Source organism: Aethalodelphis obliquidens, unplaced genomic scaffold, assembly GCF_003676395.1.
Source record: "Aethalodelphis obliquidens isolate GAN/ISIS:26980383/991018 unplaced genomic scaffold, ASM367639v1 scaffold38, whole genome shotgun sequence".
NCBI lineage: Eukaryota > Metazoa > Chordata > Mammalia > Artiodactyla > Delphinidae > Aethalodelphis > Aethalodelphis obliquidens.
The window spans coordinates 12,556,923-12,574,851 of record NW_020837982.1 but is presented as its reverse complement, the minus strand read 5'-3'; the positions used below and the strand labels follow the sequence as shown (position 1 = coordinate 12,574,851).

General features: G+C 50.6%; 1 protein-coding gene across 11 annotated transcripts in view; it reads left to right on the top strand.

Moving 5' to 3' along the window:
* The window catches only part of GAS7 (growth arrest specific 7), a 194,442-nt gene that overhangs the window by 106,133 nt on the left and 70,380 nt on the right, over window positions 1-17,929 (top strand). For 8 of the 11 annotated variants that reach the window (XR_003438035.1, XR_003438040.1, XR_003438039.1 and 5 more), the window contains 2 exons: window positions 13,603-13,723; window positions 14,516-14,611. Coding sequence is in view for 2 of the 11 variants with exons in the window: in XM_027131059.1 (XP_026986860.1) it covers window positions 13,603-13,723; window positions 14,516-14,611 (217 nt within the window). In the remaining 9 variants the exon portion in view is untranslated. Of the gene's footprint in view, window positions 1-13,602; window positions 13,724-14,324; window positions 14,437-14,515; window positions 14,612-17,929 lie in introns of those variants that run through there. The other 3 variants (XR_003438036.1, XM_027131060.1, XR_003438043.1) reach the window with 2 other exon arrangements.

Here is a 17,929-nt window from a genome sequence, read left to right as displayed (position 1 = left end):
TGCTGACAGTTACAGCTGCCCACGAGCTGACTGCAGAGCACTGGGCAGGTCTGGCCCTGGCTGTGGATGGCGGCAGGGAGGTTTACGGGCAAGATGGGATTAGCAAGGAGGTGAACGCTGAGGTGCATTCCGGGAGCGGGGAGGAGCCCGGGAAGGCTCTGGGCAGAGGCTGAGATGTAGGGGGTGCGGGCTGTTGGCGGGGTGCAGCGTGAGTGGTGAGCAGAGGCGCTGTGTGCCAGGAGGTCTGGAACTGTTCTTCCGGAGCCTGCCTTGGGTGCGGGGAGAATTCTAACTTCGGATACAGGGAATCCCAGGACGCCAGGTGGATGTCTGGTTCTTGGCAAAATAGAGAGCAACTGTGTGTGGCTCTGGGGGTGACAGGGAAGGGGTGGACACGGGCCAGCAGGACAGAAGACCTCACCAGAACTCCCCATGGTGAGAGGCGGAGGCACTGAGCTCCAAGGTAGTGAGGCAGAAGCCCAGGTGTTTGGGGCCCAGGCAGTGTCCCAGGACCGCTTCTGAATCCCGTGTCTGCACTTGAATGTGCCTTTTTCCCTCTGACAAAAATGGCACGTCCTTAAGAGAGAGATACTAACATCCAGAATCATTGAGCATTAGGCTATACCTTTCAAACAAAAAATAAACAAACAGAAAAAAACACAACCCTGGAGACCATCTGGTCCAACTTCCCTATTCTTGAGATGAGGAAATTCTGTACCAGCAGAGATGAAGTATGTTGCTCAAATTCTCACAGCAAGACAGCGGCAGCTCTTGAGTCCGTGTTCTCTGCCTGGTGCCCCAGAGCAGTGGTAGATCCGGAACCGCGATGGCCATGTCCTCAGCTGTCCCATTTGTCTAAGTTTTATAGGCACCAGGAGCTCAGCCTCCAGAAAGGGCAGCTGACTTGGGTTGGTCAGAATCGCACCCCTTCTGACTCATAGAAACAGTACCAGCCCCTCTTAGCCTTAATCTCCCTCCGGTGTTCATGGTTCAGAGCCAACTAGGGATCTCTGGGAACCAGCTCGCAGAGTCAGAAGTCTTTGATTGGAATCACCGGGAGCCCAGGCCGTTGGCACTGCAGAGTAACTGGAATGCGTCTCCATGGTGAGAAGACTGGCCGCCCCGGGTTCCTTGTGGTGCCTGCAGGCCTGCGAGTAGCATCCGTAAAGCTGGATCAGCTGGATCTCGGCCAGAGACTGGCCGTCAGAGACACCCATCTTTGTGCCCTAGTGAGCTCTAGTCTGCCTCCCTTTAAAACGGTACCCACTCCCCACGAGGAAGCCTGCTTTTAGTCCTGGAGCAGCTGTGGACAACAGCTGTGTCACCTGTCTTTGCAGTTCCTTTCTGGCGGGCAGGCTGCTTTCCATGAGGTACCCAAGCCTCTGACTTCCCCGGGCTAGCAACTTTCAACGCCCTACCTCACTTCTGAGCTTCTTAAATCCATTGCGAACAGAACAGAATGCTTGGGAAATTTGATTATGGGGTTTTCTTCAGAGTCATAACAACTTCTGTAAGTGCCAGGAATGGCATAGGCATTTGGGGGTTTTGCACCTTAATACTAAAGAAAGGCCGAGTTTCTTTTTCCCCTCCCAATACCAAGTGTTGGCAAAACTCTCTTATTCCCAGCCTTTTTCCTCTGCAAAGGGAAATTGGACCCGGAATCATCTAGAGGGGTCTTCACCCTACCAGGAGCTCCCTAGGGAGAGTGTTTCTGGTGAGTGAGTCTCAAAATGTCCTGCAAAAAGCATCTTCTAGGGCAGGATAATTGATAATCATTATGGAGGTAAACTACTGTAGAAAATCTAGGATGCGTTTTTTTGTTTGCCTTTTTTTTTCCTCTCCTAGGATGTATCTTGAGATCCTTTACAACTATGGAAATGGTGAAACTTTACCCCAAGTCCTTCCTCTCACAAATAGGGACATTTCAGCCCTAAAGAGGCCAGAGCAGCGGCCTGGAGCAAAAGGGAGGAGAATTCAGTGTTCAGTCTCCCCACAGTGGTTTGAGGTCTAATGCCTACAATTTTTATAATAGTATCCTGGTTTGGGCATAAACTTAATGATCTACAATTTTTGTTAATCACTTCACTGCTGTCTTTCCCACCAATCCTGAGTCTGGCGTGAATGAAGCGGTATCTCTAGACCAAAAGAGTTTCAGACTGCTTCCTCTTTGGACCCCAAAAGAGTTTGGGGGAATCATGCAGGAAAAAAAAGGGTAATGTTTCATGACCGTTTATGTTCCTCGTCAGGAGGTTTCTGCCACCTCTTTATACAGAAGCTGCTTTTGCAAGTTTGCGCTGGTCATTTAAATGCCTCGAAATTTCCCTTGTGGAAGTTTTGGGTTCTGTTATGAAAGACGTGCCTCAGGTTGTGGAACCCCAGTGGTCTTTTTTATATAAATTTAGTTAGTTAGTTTTGGCCGCATTGGACCTTCGTTGCTGCGCGCGGGCTTTCTCTAGTTGCGGCGAGCAGGGCCTACTCTTCGTTGCGGTGCGCGGGCTTCTCATTGCAGTGGCTTCTCTTGTTGCGGAGCACAGGCTCTAGGCACGTGGGCTTCAGTAGTTGTGGCACGCGGGCTCAGTAGTTGTAGCTCGTGGGCTCTAGAGCGCAGGCTCAGTAGTTGGGGCGCACAGGCTTAGTTGCTCCGCAGCATGTGGGATCTTCCCGGACCAGGGCTCGAACCCGCGTCCCCTGCATTGGCAGGCGGATTCTTAACCACTGTGCCACCAGGGAAGTCCGCACCCCAGTGTTTGAGGGCTGGCAGCCCTTGGTTTTATAGACGAGGAGACAGACATCCAGAGAGGCAAAGAGGACTGCGTAAATCACAGCTCGTTGCCTGGGAACACAGTCTCTTTAAGCCTAGACCCTTGTGCTTTCTGCCGACACTCCCGATGGAGGTAGGATGTCAGAACAGCCCCTGCTATTTTTATCTGCTAGGGGAGGGGTAGGAGGAAGGGAGCCAACATTCTCAACAGCCCATCAGGAAGCTGAGTCTGAATAAAAATGTCTTTGTTAATCACAAGTGAGCAGAATCTCTTGGGTTTTTCCTGCTCAGAAGCCAGGAGTTGGAACGGGCTGCTGGGAGCTCACTGCCTCTTCCTTTATAGCTCTGAAGCATCAGGATCAGACACACCTGAGAAACAGGACAAAAGTTAGGGGCTTTCTCTGGGGTTCCCCAAGCCCCTCCAGACTCCAAGGTGGGGAAGCAGCTGTGGCTTCCCATCTTACTCCCGGAGCTGTTCTCTGTATTTCAGGAACATCCACGGGAACCCCTTTCCCCCCGTGGCCCTCAACACGGCCATGAGGCCTCTGAGTACCTGCTCCCAACCTCATAAACAGCAAGAGTGACTGTGATATTCAGTGGCATGTTTATGCTGTTTGGTCAATGTGGAGATTCTCCCGGGAGTTGCTGAAGAGAGCGCACCTCTCAGATCCCTGTCGTGCTGGATGGTGTCACCAGGAAAAGTACCCGCCATCCAGAGTTCCTCGTTCCTTGCATTGTCTCCTCTTAAACCCTGTTAATTGGCCCTTCTGTCTTATATCTGTATGACGGTGCAACAATAACAAAATCTCTTTCCTCCAGGGTTCGTGAAGTGGGGCCCATGCAGGAATGCGTGCCGGGCCCACGTAGAAACCACTTTCCACCCTCTACTGCTTGGCCCCCAGACACTTCAAGGCCATGAAGTGGCCTCTGAACCAGGAGGGTTCATTCATCCAACGCTTTCTTGTCATTCGCAGTATCACTTGCAAAGCTTTTCTTCCATCCTTGCCCCGCTGGAGACCCCGTGGTTTCCAGTTGAGCAAGTTTTCCTGCTAGGGTTGACTTCCTGTATCCCTGCATGGGCTACATTGTAATTGTGTTAATCAAAATTCCTGGTTCACCAGATCACTCCCTTCCTTTTCACGGTCAGAAAATACAGAGTTTATTGTTCTGTGTCCTCTGCCTGTTCAGTCCTAAGAAACATGCCCAGTGAGTTGACTGGCCCCCAGGGAGGCACTGGGGGGCTTGCTGATGGATATTCAGAGTGGCCAGGACTCTCGCTGACTCTTCAGGAGCCAGACACGCCTGCAGTGCTCAAAGCAGTTCAGCCTCCAGGCCCAGGGCTGACGGCTTTGTAGGTGCCGGGAGAAAACCCCCATGGCACTGATGTCCACCTCTCGGAGTGGATACCAGTGGCAGCCAGGCTTCCTCTAGCAGCGTCATGGATGGAGGACAGTGCTGGAGCCAGTGGGGGGATTGCGAAAGGTCGCTGCTACAGGCAAGGAGAAGCAAGGCAGACGCCCATGGAGAACGGGGCTGGCGAGTCCAGGTGCGTCACCCTCTGGCCACTGGTAGATATCACCCTGGGAGCTTCTCGGGGATGGGGTAGGTACAGGTCTGGCGTGATCAAGCGGGGGAGTCCAGCCAGAGGGATGTGAAAGTTACCCCATCCATCCATCCATCCATCCATCCATCCATCCATCCATCCATCCATTCATCTACCTACTCTGAGCAATGAGGCCTGAGGACACTTGGGTATCAGGTTTAGAAGAGTCCTGGGGGCTTTTGCATTTAAGTGATTAGAGCCTGGTTCGGAAATTTCCTTTAAAATGGACTCAAAGACACAACATTGTAAATCAACTATACTTCAGTAAAAAATTATTTTTAAAAAAAAGTGGTGCAATAAAATAAAATAAAATGGACTCAGAGAAGCAGCCCTGCCAACCAGGTGATTTCAGTAAGAGGGGTGTGAGTATACTCACGGAGGGTTCTGGCAAAACCTCTGACGAGTCGGTCACATTTACTGAGAAACTCTGCACGTAGAGAAGTGGAAGGGAGAAAGACATCCTGCGGCTCTGTGGCTCCTGACTGGTAAAAGCTAGAGGTGAGCCTCATGGTTTGACCCCCTTTCACACGGGGTCCAACCAGAGTGGATCAAGGGAAGCAGAAAAGCTCAGACTCAGGCTGGGCAGCAGTGACAGTCTTCTCTGAGTGCTGAGCCCGGCTCTGGCTTTGAGGGCTTCCAAAGGCAAACAGAGGAACAAATGAGATCTTCTAGAAGCCCTGGGTTCCTGAGCTTTCCCTCATCCAGCAAAGTGCTTTGGGCCCACCCTGTCCGCCTTCATGGATTTCAGGGCTCAGGGCTCCCTGTGGAAGAAGGTTTGTGGTCTCCAGGGACCCTTCCCTTCTGCCGTGGTCCCTCTGGCTGGAAACCCGTCCTTCTCTAGAAAATAGAGGAGGGCAAATACCAGATGCCAGAGGATGGTAGCGAATTGCGCAGGTACCTGAAAGTCTTGGCAGGAGGGAGGAGAGGAAGAAGGGGACTTTCTTTATCAGGATGGGAAGGGAGAGTGGGATTCTGCTTCCTTTCTCTCGGTGTCCACAATTTTTTTCTCCTACCTCCTGATCTTTTCTAGTATTTTCTGGAATTTTTGATCTGGGTTTTTTTTTTTTTTTTTTTTACACTATGTATTGAGAATAGTCATCCTTACACATGTTCTGTAACTAGGTTTACGATGATTATTTACACATTTTTTATAAGCTGCTTTCAGTGTTCAGCCCTGGTCCTTTTTACCTCCAGGCCTTCATTCTTCACCTGTAATTGTTTTAATCTTTCAGGCAGTTGGAGTACATCTTTCAAGCACTTGATTGGTAAATATCCTGAACCCTTGTCTGTAGAGCAGTATATTTCGATCGATTTCACTCATGAAAGACAGCTGTGGCCACATAGAATGGGCTTAGCATTTTCTGCCTAGCGGTCCAGGGGTGTCTTTGGAAATGTGGTCACAGAAGAGCCAAGAGCAGCTTCATTTATGCTCCTTTATCAGAGACACCCTCCTCCCACTTAAAGGGTTGTAGGACTTTATCCTTTCTTTGCTGTGTAAATGTATTGTTAGAGGGTGTCAGCTTGTTGTTGGGCTTTTAAAACCCATTTTGCCTGGAGCAGTGCGGGACCTTCCTTTGTGTCTCTTCGAGCTGAGGGAAGTTTTCTTCCCTGGGCCCCCCCCCAATCAACCTATGTTTATAGTTTCTTTTCTGCTACGGCTTTTGTTCTAGTTTCTTCTTCAGGAACACCTAGCATCTCTTCTGTCGATTCCGTTTTCATGTTTTCCCATTTCCTTTGCATTCTGGGAAAAAAATTCTTCAGTTTGTTTTGTACATAACTGACTTTTTTTTTCTTGCTACAATACTGATTTTATATTCTATTGCAACCAATGTGGATATTCCTTTTATCACTACCTTTTAAATTTCCCTACAGTTTTGAGCACATCCTGTCCTTTTTTTATATCATTTTTTTAAACCAGCTTGCCTTTTTTCCATTAGTTCGTTCTCTCCTTATGACTTTGGCGTTTGTATAATAGATGCTGTATCTTCCTGTCCTCTTTTGAGGTTGCTAAATGGTTTTCTGGAATTTTTCTTCTGGAGACCAGATGAGCTCATGAGTAGACGTTTGTGCTGCTCCTGAGGCGTCTGGATGCTGTTCCTCAATTTAATTTCTGCACTTCAAGAAACACTGTATTATCTTGTGTCCCCCACCTCCCTGTACTCAAAGTTGAACAGTCCGTTCAGTCAGTCCATGAAGAGCTGGGATTTGTTCACAGGTGGGGCACATGCATTGCTTGGACAGCCATTCTCTGTTTACTTGTTTGGGGAAATAGCCTCTCAAATCTGTTTGAAGCCCAGTTTCTATTACAATTCCCAGTTTCCATCCATGCATCCATCCATCCAGTATTCTGGGTACTGAGCTGAGACTAAGAACAAGATGGACATGGCCTTGCCTTCCTGAATCTTACACGCTGCTTCTCTGTTGTGTGGCCCCTCCTCCTCCCCCTCCTCTTCCTCTGCCTTGTGGCTGGGTCTCCAAATCTCTCACCCCTAGAAGAACATGAAGATGCTGTCAATGCCCATCCTCTTCCTACCAGCCTATGAAACTACTTGGGAGGACTACATTTCCCAGAATGCACTGTGCTGTTGTCATGGGTCCCCTCCTTCCTCCCCAGCTATTTTCTCTCAGTCACTCTCCATGGATAGAAAGGCTGCCAGAGCCACAGAGAACAATACTTTCACCTGTGAGACAGAGGAGAAGTGCTCAGTATTCTTGTGGACACAGACCCTGAGGCTGGCGGCATCGGTGTGGGAAGTGGGGCCCGGCTTCATGCCTTCTCTCTTACCCTGTAGCCAGAGATGATCTTTCCTTGGGTAGCTCTTCCCAGCTCTGTCTGGGAATCTCTCCACCCTGAACAGGTGTCCGCAGAAAGGTGTAGGGTGGACGTGACTCTCCAGTCTCCAGCCCCGCTGGGTCTTGGGCTTCTTTTTTTTTTGGTCTTTTGTTTCTTTGTTTGTCTTAAGTTTATTTATTTTTGGCTGCGTTGAGTCTTCATTTTAGGCTTATCTCTAGTTGAGGCGAGCTGGGGCTACCCTTTGTTGAGGTACACGGGCTTCTCATTGTGGTGGCTTCTCTTGTTGTGAAGCACGGGCTCTAGGTGTGCGGGCTTCAGTAGTTGTGGCAGGTGGTCTCAGTAGCTGTGGCACACGGGCTTCAGTAGTTGTGGCTCGCGGGCTCTAGAGCGCAGGCTCAGTAGTTGTGGCGCACGGGTTTAGTTGCTCCGCGGCATGTGGGATCTTCCCGGACCAGGGCTCGAACCCGTGTCCCCTGCATTGGCAGTCGGATTCTTAACCACTTCGCCACCAGGGAAGCCCCAGGTCTTGGGCTTCTTGGTGGCTCCCTTGCAACCCTGTCCCTAATTGGTTGACCCATACTGAGTGACAGTGGAAGCCGCTTCTGGCCTCCGGGTCGGAGACTGCTCAGCGCGCACCTGTAACAAACTGGTTCCCGGGGGCTGATGGCTCCCAGGCACACCTGGCCACGCCCTGGCTGCTCCCCGGTGTCCCAGCTGGCTGTGCCGTTGGGAAGGGAGCACTTGCTGGCGAGTTCTTTATGGAGATGCCTTCAGGCGCTGCCAGTCACGGCACCGGACTCATTAGCAGTCATTGCCATGGCAACGGGTCTGTCAGAAAGTGGCTCGTTAGGCTGACAACTTCAGCGCTGTTATATATAGATCTGGGTGTGGGGGAGGGGGGCTGTGAGGGCCGTGGAAATGCCTTTCTTTAGCGCTCCTATTGCTTCTGGGTTTGGGGTGTGAGAAGACGCGGAATGGGGGGACCTTAAAACCGTCCGATCCGGCTGCAAAATCAAGTGTCTGACGGCCCCCCATTACCACCGGCAAGTACCGTTTGCTCACACCTGCGAAAGGTAAGAACCAGGTGCTTCCGGAAGTCTCCTAAGGGGCAAGGAGTCCTGGGTTGAACTTGAAGAAACTGGGGGGCGTCTGAGTGTGGGATTCGTACTGCCTGGAGGCTGCAGAGGCAAGATAAGGTCTCTTAGAATAGTCTATCTGAAGGGTCTGGGCTACGGGACAGGAGTGTCTTCTTTATAAGTAAGGCAGCCAAACACTGTCTTTTTATAAATTATTAATTTTCTGTTCCCAGTTTTGATCTCAGAAGTGATGTTTTCTCTCCATCCCTCCTTCTAAAGAAAGCTGCAGACCATCACTTCTGAGTTCATTGAGCATGAGATTTAAGGGTACATGTTAAAAAGCAGCTTTCTAGGCTCAAGGTTGATTGTGGAGTCAGAGCCCCGGAATCTGCTCTTTAACCCACATCGCTGGTGACGGACGGGGTGTCCCAGGGACCACACTTTGAGAAACACCACTGTAGGGGGATTTGTGTTTAATCTCCAGGTGACTTCCCTTTGTCTGCTCTTATTTTCCCCCTCCGAGGAGGGGATCAGTAGCCATCATTAAGAGGAAAATTTCTTTGGTTGTGTTGTTCTATGTAGGGAGACAAGGAAGTCAGCCCACAGACGGGGAACGTGACTGGTTGGACGTGGGTGGTGATATTTCTGCACGTCTCCTGGGAAGGCATATGCTCGTTTGGAGAACGTGAGACAGGCAGGAGAAGCAGGCCTGAGTTGCCATCCTCCTTGCCCGGGTGCTGGGATGTCAGGTGGTCCAGGTGAAGATACAGGGCTGATCACAGACAGCTGGGGAGAGATGAGCTGAGGGTAACTAGGATTTGGGTGACTGGGTAGAAACAAAGCTAATATTTTTAACTGGTTTCACCAATTAATTAACTGTGCAGTGTTGGGTGAGATATTAAACTCTGTGAGTCTCAGATTCTTCCTTTTAAAATGAGAAAAAAATGGCATCTCTGTGGCAGGCTTGTGGTAATGATTAGAGATGAGTTTGTGAAGCACCTGGCCCAGTCCTTGGTGCACTGTAAACATTTGGTGAAAGTCATTATCAATGAGCGCAAATGGGATCTGAGCTCAGATGTTTCTTGAGGACCTTCTAGACTAGGGTGCTGAAGTGGTCTAGAAATTCTTGATGTTCCGTAGGAGATAGGGTGAGTGAGTAGGTGCACACGTGCCTCCATTTTGGGGGCAGAAGAGCCATAGTTTTCTTTAGATTCTCAGAGGATGGGCTGTCATATACAGTTGAAGAGGTTGTTTACTCAACAAGGGGACCCAGATTGGCGGGGGGGCGGGGGGAGTCAGGGACAGCTGAAACCCAGCCTTGCACTCAGGGGTCTGGCCCATCTGGGGAAGAGGCAGCGTTTTCTCATTCCCACAAAGCAGTCCTGTGCATGAGGTTAAGAATTTCTTAGTTGGAAGAAACTGGCTTCATCTCCCCCGATTCACACTCCTTCAGCTCATGTTCATTGTAGGTGGAGCCCCCAACCTCACCCCTCACCCCTGCTTCTAGTTCCTATTCCCATGGGAAAGAGCTGCTGAAATGGGGAGAAGCCACAGGACTAGGGAAGGCAAGGGAAGGATTTAAGTTGGAAGGAAACTAATTAGAAGAATAGGTTTGGCAGAGACCTTAATTACTGGGTAGTTACTCACGCTGAATCCTCTTGTTGGCTGTGGGGCAGCTCTCCCAGGAGGCCTGCCCCTCCATGACCACGAGGAATGAGGTAATGGTGGTGGTTTGGGCCTCTTAGATGAGGGCCTGCAGGTGGGAAGGCCAACTGTGTGTGTGTGTGTGTGTGTGTGTGTGTGTGTGTGTGTGTGTGTGTTAAAATACACCTAACATAAAATTTACCGTCAGTGACATTTATACCTTCGCAGTTTTGTGCAACCATCACCACTGTCTAGTTCCAGAACATTCTCATCACCCCAGAAAGGAATCCCTGTCCTCATTTCCCCCTCCCTCCAGCCCCTGGCAACCACGAATCTGCTTTCCGTCTCTACGGACTTTTCTGTCCTGGATATTTCCCATCAGTGAGATTGTACGATATGTGGGGTTTTGTGTCCAGCTTACCTCATGCAGCATGATTTCAGGGTTCATCTGTGTTGTAGTGTGTATCAGTACTTCATTCCTTTGCATGGCTGAATATTCCTTTTTATGGACACACCACATTTCGTTGGTCCGTTCATCAGTTGACGGACACTTGGGTTTTTTCTACCTGTCGGTAATTGTAGAAATGCTGCTGTGAACATGTGGGTACCAATTCTGTGTTGGAGTGTTGTTTTCAGTTCTCTTGGGGATGTAGCCAGCTGTCTGCACGTCTTTATTTTTTTTTAATATTTATTTATTTAGTTAGCTGCTCTGGGTCTTAGATGCGGCATGTGGGATCTTCATTGCCTCACGTGGGCTCTTAGTTGTGTCATGCATGTGGGATCTAGTTCCCTGACCAGGGATTGAACCCGGGCCCCCTGCATTGGGAGCGCGGAGTCTTAACCACTGGACCACCAGGGAAGTCCCTGTCCACGTGTCTTTGACTCCTGACTTACTACAGGCCAGCCAACCGGAGGAACTTCTTTCTGGAAGAGGGGAGAAAACAAGGGGACTGTGGCTGCCTGGGGGGCAGGGCGGAGGCAGAACACAGTCAGATGGTGGGCAGAGCGGGGCCCTGTGGCCATGCTGGAGGGGATGTGGAGACCTCTTTGCCATGTTGGCCAAATTAGGAAATTGGCTGAGTTGGCCCGGGTGCCCCCCTCCCCTCTTTCAGCACCTCTTGGCCCTTCTGGGCTCAGCATCAGGGATGCCTCCCCCAGGTACCTTCCAAAGGGTCCTGCGTTTCCCGGACGGGGGAGACCTCAGAGTCATCGTGGCCCCTACCTGGCCATCAGTGTCCTCAGACGGAAACCCGGGCTTCTTCTGACCCTACAGAGTTAGGCAGGTTAACCAGTCATTCTAAAGAGAAGAGCACCATGCAGCTGTGGAGACAGGACAGATGTCACTGGTGCTATTTCACAAGGGGGACCCAGAGGGGCGGAAGGTTCGGTCCACGCTCTCCACCAGCCCAGCTAAGGAGAGGTCTTTTCACCAGAGTATGTGAGTCGGCATCGTGACCCAGTGGCCTCCCCTGCAGGGTCTGTGTTTGCCTTCTAAGCTGAGGAGTCCTGGAAACAGAAACCTCAGAGGAGGGACTGTTAACGGGGACATTTCAGCCGCAGTGATGGGGCGGGTGGGGCGGAGGCCGGGTGTGTGACCCTGAACTTCACGTTATGGGGGGCAGAGGCTGTGTGAAGCCTGGTCTTGCTCCGCCTTGAACGGCCCCCCCATTCTGCTGGGAACGCCCATTGGGCACAACTGGTGACAGGCACTGTCCTAGGTGGCCAGTTTGTTATTAATCTCCACGGCATCTGCCACAACTGGGCTGATGTTTCACAGATGTGGCAATAGACACAGCTGGTTGAGTCACTTCCCCAGGTCACGTGGCAGCTCAGGGGCCGTGTCAGGATTGAGTGAGCCTGAGGCGGGCTGGTTTTCACGGTGCTTCTGGGTCCCTCTCTCCTCTGCAACCTATTTCTGGCCACGTCCGTCTCTGAGCCTTGGTTAATACCTCTTAACAATGTCTCATTTCTTACCAGGTTATTTAGACAAGCTGTAATCTGGCCTTCCCTTCTTGGATGCTCTAAGTTACCTGAACTCAAGCAGAAGCAACCTGGTTCTATTGATAGAATGTTCCTCTCTTCAGCCAACCTCCTGAGCTCCCCACTCGTATTTTACTCCCAACTCCACTCAGCCAAAATGTCTGTCTCCTGCCTGTGGGATATGTTATCCACACAGACACTGTACTCATCACAGGGCTTGCGTGTGTTTCGACCGCCTTCCAATCTGGAAGAGGCCGGAGCAGTGTCTGGACGCCTAGGTAAACGTGCACAGCGGTGTGCCTGGGCTCAGTGGACATGCTCTGCTGGTGAGGAGGCCTCCTGGCTGCTCTCTGGCCCCTGGTAGTTCTTTTAGAAGCCAGCGCACGGAATCAGAGAGGAGCCGTAAGCTAACAGGTGTGGGAGACAGAAGCGATCGGGGCGTGGGGGAAAGCTTTTAGTTAAATTGTGAAAATTCATAATGAAACATACACCGCCGTTACTCAGAGGGCCATGGGGTGACTGTGTTTACTCGAAGTCCCAGGAGAAGCTAGGATTGATCCCATCCCACTGAGGGTGTGCAGGGCACCGCAGGAAGCAGAAGCACGTGGCTTTGCAGCTTCAGAAAAGCTGAGAGGAGTCTGGGAGCTGTGTGTCTCTACTGCTCACTTTCAATCTCTTATCTTCCTAAGCGGTGGTCATCAGTGATCAGAACCTGCCTCCGTGGGCATGGCTGGGGGATGCTGAGGGCACTTAGGAGCTGACGCGGTTTAATATGTCTGAACAGGGTCCAGCTTTGTTGAGAAATTCACAGCACCTCTCCTCGTGTGGCTGGAATTCTGATTTTAGTCAATGTACTTTCTTCACAAGGAACAGCAATTGTATGACGGGCTAACTTGGACCTTCTTATTTTTCAATGTTCTTTAGCTAACAACTTTTGCTTTTGTGTTTATTGAAGAAAATTTAGATGAGAGAGAGAAGCAGAAAGAAAAGAATAAAAATTCCCCAGAATCCCACCACCACAGATCGCCTCTGTTTTAGCCTTTGTGTCTGCATCTTGTTTTTCTGTTCTATGCTTTTTCTCTGATTTTTTTTTTCAAAGTACTGCCGTGCATAGTTTAAAGAATTAAACCGCACATCAGTGCGTACGATAGAAAGGAAGTCTGTTTCGACTCAGATTCCCAGCTCTCTTTGCGAGAGTGATTTGGACACTTGACTAGAAAAACCCCACCTAGATCGTCATTGATTCCTGGCTTTATTATGGAAGGTTGAACATCTCGCTCTGCTGAGACTTGCATTAATTACTCCTGGTCAGTTCCCACAGCAGGCCCTGGGCCTTGTCTGCTGCTGTATTTGGTGGTCCTGAGGATTTTCAGATTCCACAGTGGGAGCTGGAGAGTGACCCGCCTCCTCCAGGCAGGTGCAGCGACGCTGTGAGTGGTTTTCTGGGGGCCCAGGAGGAGAAAGCCCAGCTCTTGTGTTAACTGACGGGCATCTCCCCCGTCCTCTGGGGGGTGCTGTCCCTTCTGCGGTGGTTCTGAAAATCAAGGGCTGCTCACACCTCACGCTCAGGCAATCCCGGACATTACACCTGCAGCCCGTAACCTCCCCCAGGGAGGCCCGTGGGCCACACGCCCCCGCCAGTGTCGAGCCATTGCAGGGAGACTTCATCTGCCTCTGACTTCCTGGTTGAAAGACAGTTGCAAAAATGCCACATGTGTGTGACCTTCTCTGTCTTCCTCCACAGAAGCCTGGAATGGTCCCCCCTCCACCGGGAGAGGAAAGCCAGACCGTTGTCCTTCCACCGGGCTGGCAGAGCTACTTGTCCCCTCAGGGCCGGCGCTACTATGTCAACACGGCCACCAATGGTGAGTCCCGCTCTGGGCAGCGTCCTGCGCCAGCCCCGGGGTCCTGTCTGTCTGGAGGGGTGGTTCTCTCCTCCCTCCTTCACCTCCTGGGCTTTAGACTTTTCTTCCCAAAATCTACCTCAGAAGCTGCAGGGGAATCTTGCCTTCTTCACAGGGCTGGGTGGCAGGGGGCTGAGCCTGGGTGGGGAAAGCTGCCCTTCAAAGTTGGGGTCATCCTTGGAACCTCACAACCACCCGGCATCTTTGTGGAACCCAGCCTCATGGTCTGGGGCTGTGTTTTCCAAACTGAGATCGCCAGAGGGTCTGCGGTCCACAGCTGGTTTAAATCAAATCAAACAGGTTACGCTACTGCATGATTTCTTGGAACTTGGAATGCGCTGACTGATACCCAAACAAGGGTTATGAGAGTGGGGTTTCCCTAATTACATCACAACATCGCTCTCTCTTCCCTGAAGTATCTCACTGGCTGGAGTTTCTTAGGATGTTTTCTGGGAAATTCTGGGGCTAGTTATGGATTATTTATTCTAACCGGTAATTAGAGGTTCCCTGTGCATTTCTGAGTTGGGTCAGGACCACATCTCTTTGCCTCCGATTATTGTAGGCCTCCTGAGCCTTCACAACCACTCCAGGATCCTAGCACGTAGGCTGTAGGATGACCTGCAGGAAGGCTGGAGCAGGGTCGTACAAGGAGGAGTGGCGGCATCTATAACAAGGTGGACAGAGCAGTGTACAGGCTGTGGTCTCGGGCAGGGCAGAGCAAAGCCAGCCATCAGCTCTGTCTCTTGACCCCAGGGAAACTGCCACCAGAGAACAGAGAGGATGGAAACACAGAAAGTGAGATTTGGTGGGAATCACAGATGTGTGTGCCAAGGCAGAACGTGGATTCGGGTAGGATTTCGGCACCTCACTTCCCCCACCTGTGCCTACTTGACTTACGGCTACCTCCTGCCTCCCGACAGCACCATTGATATGGTCTCTGTTTATGAACCTGCACTTGGCGGGAGCGGGGTGGGGAACTGGTGACAGGAGAGCCAGCTGCTGTCTAGAGGAAGCAACAGAGAAGGCAGCTGACAGCTGCCACTTGGGGCGTCTGGTTTGTTTATATTGCCTGGCAATCTGGCCTTCCGCTCAAGGAGGGGTGTTCTAGTTGAAGAGGTAACCAGGGGTTTCTAGGAAAAGGGAAGCAGAACTATTTCTGACCATTCTAATCAGAAGCTTCCTCATAATAAGCACAGAGCAGCTTTGTACTGTTATCAGACTTTGAAGTTTCGGAGGTGAGTGTGTTTATGGGCAGTGCCCCATCTGTAAAATGCGGAAGTTGGACCAAGTGATCCTGAGATCATCAAGAATTGGGCTCCATTCTTGTCCTGAATTAGCCACTCTGTTGCAAAGGGGCAGAAGAGTAAAAGTAGCTTTCTAAAATCTAACTGATTTTTTAAAAATAGCCGTGTAACGAACAGTCCGTTGCTAGTATATGCTCTCATTCACTTAACTAGCCCTCTCTTTAGTAAGGGGATAGTTAAATCCCATTTTATGTTACCAGGCAGTGTGAATTTCCAATAACTTGCATGTCAAAGAATAGGGTTCTTTTTTCAGCCATTTAAAAATGTAAAAGTCGGGCTTCCCTGGTGGCGCAGTGGTTGAGAGTCCGCCTGCCGATGCAGGGGACACGGGTTCGTGCCCTGGTCCGGGAAGATCCCACATGCCGCGGAGTGGCTGGGCCCATGCGCCATGGCCGCTGAGCCTGCGCATCCGGAGCCTGTGCTCCGCAACGGGAGAGGCCACAACAGTGAGAGGCCCGTGTACTGCAAAAAACAAAAAAAAAAAATGTAAAAGTCGATCTTAGTTAAGGAGTTCCCAAGCTGTATGATGACATGCATGTGTTGGCCCATGGGCCATATTGGTTGCTGTATTCCTGGCTCCTTGGTCTTGCATTCTAGACACATGCCAGCTTTTTTTTTAAATCAATAATCAAACAATTACATTTACTGTGTATATATTATATGTCGAAATGCACTAAATTACCCATAAATAATTTTACTTAGCCTACTCAACAATCCAGTATAACAGTGGTTCTCAATAGGGACAATTTTGCTCACCAGGGGGCAAGTCTGCAAAGAATTTTGATTGTTCCAACTGGGGAATATACTGGCATCTAGTGAGTAGAGGCCAGGGATGCTGATAAATATCCTACAGGGCACTAGACACATGCCAGTTTTATTCATTCGTTGTTTAATTCATTCTTCATCTGGTTGATTGAATTGTTCAGTCAACAAACATGTGTTGGGCCTCACGTATGTTCCAGGCAGAGTGTTGGATGCTGAGAATATAATAATAAAAAAGAAGCAGCCTCAGCCCTCAAAGTACTTAGCTTCTACTAATGGAAGCAGATTTTATTTTATTTTATTTTTTATTTTTAGTTTTGGCTGTACTTTTATGTTTTTGGCCATATTTTAAACTTTTGATCCAGCTTGCAGGATCTTAGTTCCCTGACCAGGAATCAAACCTGGGCCCTGACAGTGAAAGCGCCAAGTCCAAACCACTGGACCATCAGGGAATTCCCAGAAGCAGATTTTAAATGAGTCCATATTTGATTGCAGTCGAGAGCAGGGCTGTGAAGGAGGAGTCCATAGTGTTTTGAGAGCATGTCCCAGAGAGACCCTGGGAGGTCAGGGGAGACTTCCTGGAGGAGGAGGTTCCCTTCAGCTGAGATGAGAAGCATGACAACAATATCGGTCATGTTTGGAGGGATCATGCAGACCCTGAACATCACGTTAAAGATTTTGCTTTTTAGTTTTAAGGCACTAGGAAGACCAGATATCTTTCTGATTCTCCTCTGGAATCTTAGCCCCATTTTGTTTGGCTGCTGGACTGCTTTGTAAATTTTTTAATCTGACTGCCTTTCTGCGGGAAGGTGCTTATCAGAGCAGCCTCTCGCTCTTCTCACACCCACGTTTATCTGACCCCTGACTCCTGGAAGCATGTGTCTCCTCACAGCCGGGCCAGCTGCACCCACCTTTCCGCCCCAACTCTTGGATCTCTGCTGCCCTGGGACTCTGGCCAGAATCGCTCGCCACTGTCCAGGAAGCAGACCCCCTTCTCGCAGGCACCGTGAGCTGTTTCTTTCTTCTTCTTTCTGTCTGTCCACCTTGCTTCCAAGCTCTCCTGGTCTCCCTTAATCCCTAATCGCTGCTTTTGCAGAGGGCGCTGGGGTACCATAGACGTGCTGTCCCCGTTTTTACACCATGTACATATGTAAGGAGTTGAAAGCCCAATTTACATTTGTATTGCCTTGCTCTGGCTAATCTGCTTATTTTCAAATCCGTTTAGGATTTTCTGCATGGGGATTGTTACAGGGCTGCTGTGCTGGGCTGTGGGGTACGAAATCAAACCGGAGGCCATCTCCGCCTTCAACGACTGCAGGTGTGACGGAGTCAGAAACACGGAAACCAATGAGTGTTTCGGGTGTTAACGTGGAAACCTGCAGGCCCAAGGAAGGGGGTCGCCAGCTTTATCTGGGTGTCAGACAGGTCTTTGAGAGCAGGGATGCGGGGTCCTTGCCTTGGGCGTTTTCAGCTGCAGTGGCAGCACGAGCAGAGGGGAGGCAGCAGGGGGAAGGCTGATGTGGCTGGCGTGGGTGAGGAACAGAGAGGGGGGGACTTGGGGGTCTGATCCACTAAAGACCCCAATGGGGCACCGTGAAGAGTTGGGGCTTTGCCCTGTGGGCGTGGAAAGCGATGGAAGCGCTGGCTTGACATCCTCAGAATATTGCGGCGATATTGCTCGTGCAGCAGAGTGATGGGTTATAGGATGGTGAGCAGGAACCTGACAGGCTCGATGAGAAGAGAAGTAATGAGGTCAGCTCCGTGTCTGTAGTGTGGCCGGAGAGGAGGAGATACGATCTGTCAGACGGGGTGTGGCAGGTCCAGGAAAGAAGAACGCACAGATTCCTTTTCTGCCTTGTGTGCCGGAGCTGTTCAGTGAGAACAGGGAACTTGGGAGGAACGGCTTTGGAAGAAAGAAGATGATTCCACGTTGAGCATACCGTTCCTTGGGGAACATTCAGGGAGAGATGGGCAGTGTATGTTGGACGGATGGGTCTGTGACTCAGGGGTCGTCATCTGGGCTAAAGATGAGGCGCTGGGGAGCTGTGTGGGTGCACGGCATGGTGGGCAGAGAGCAGGCTGGGTTACACCCCCACTTGTC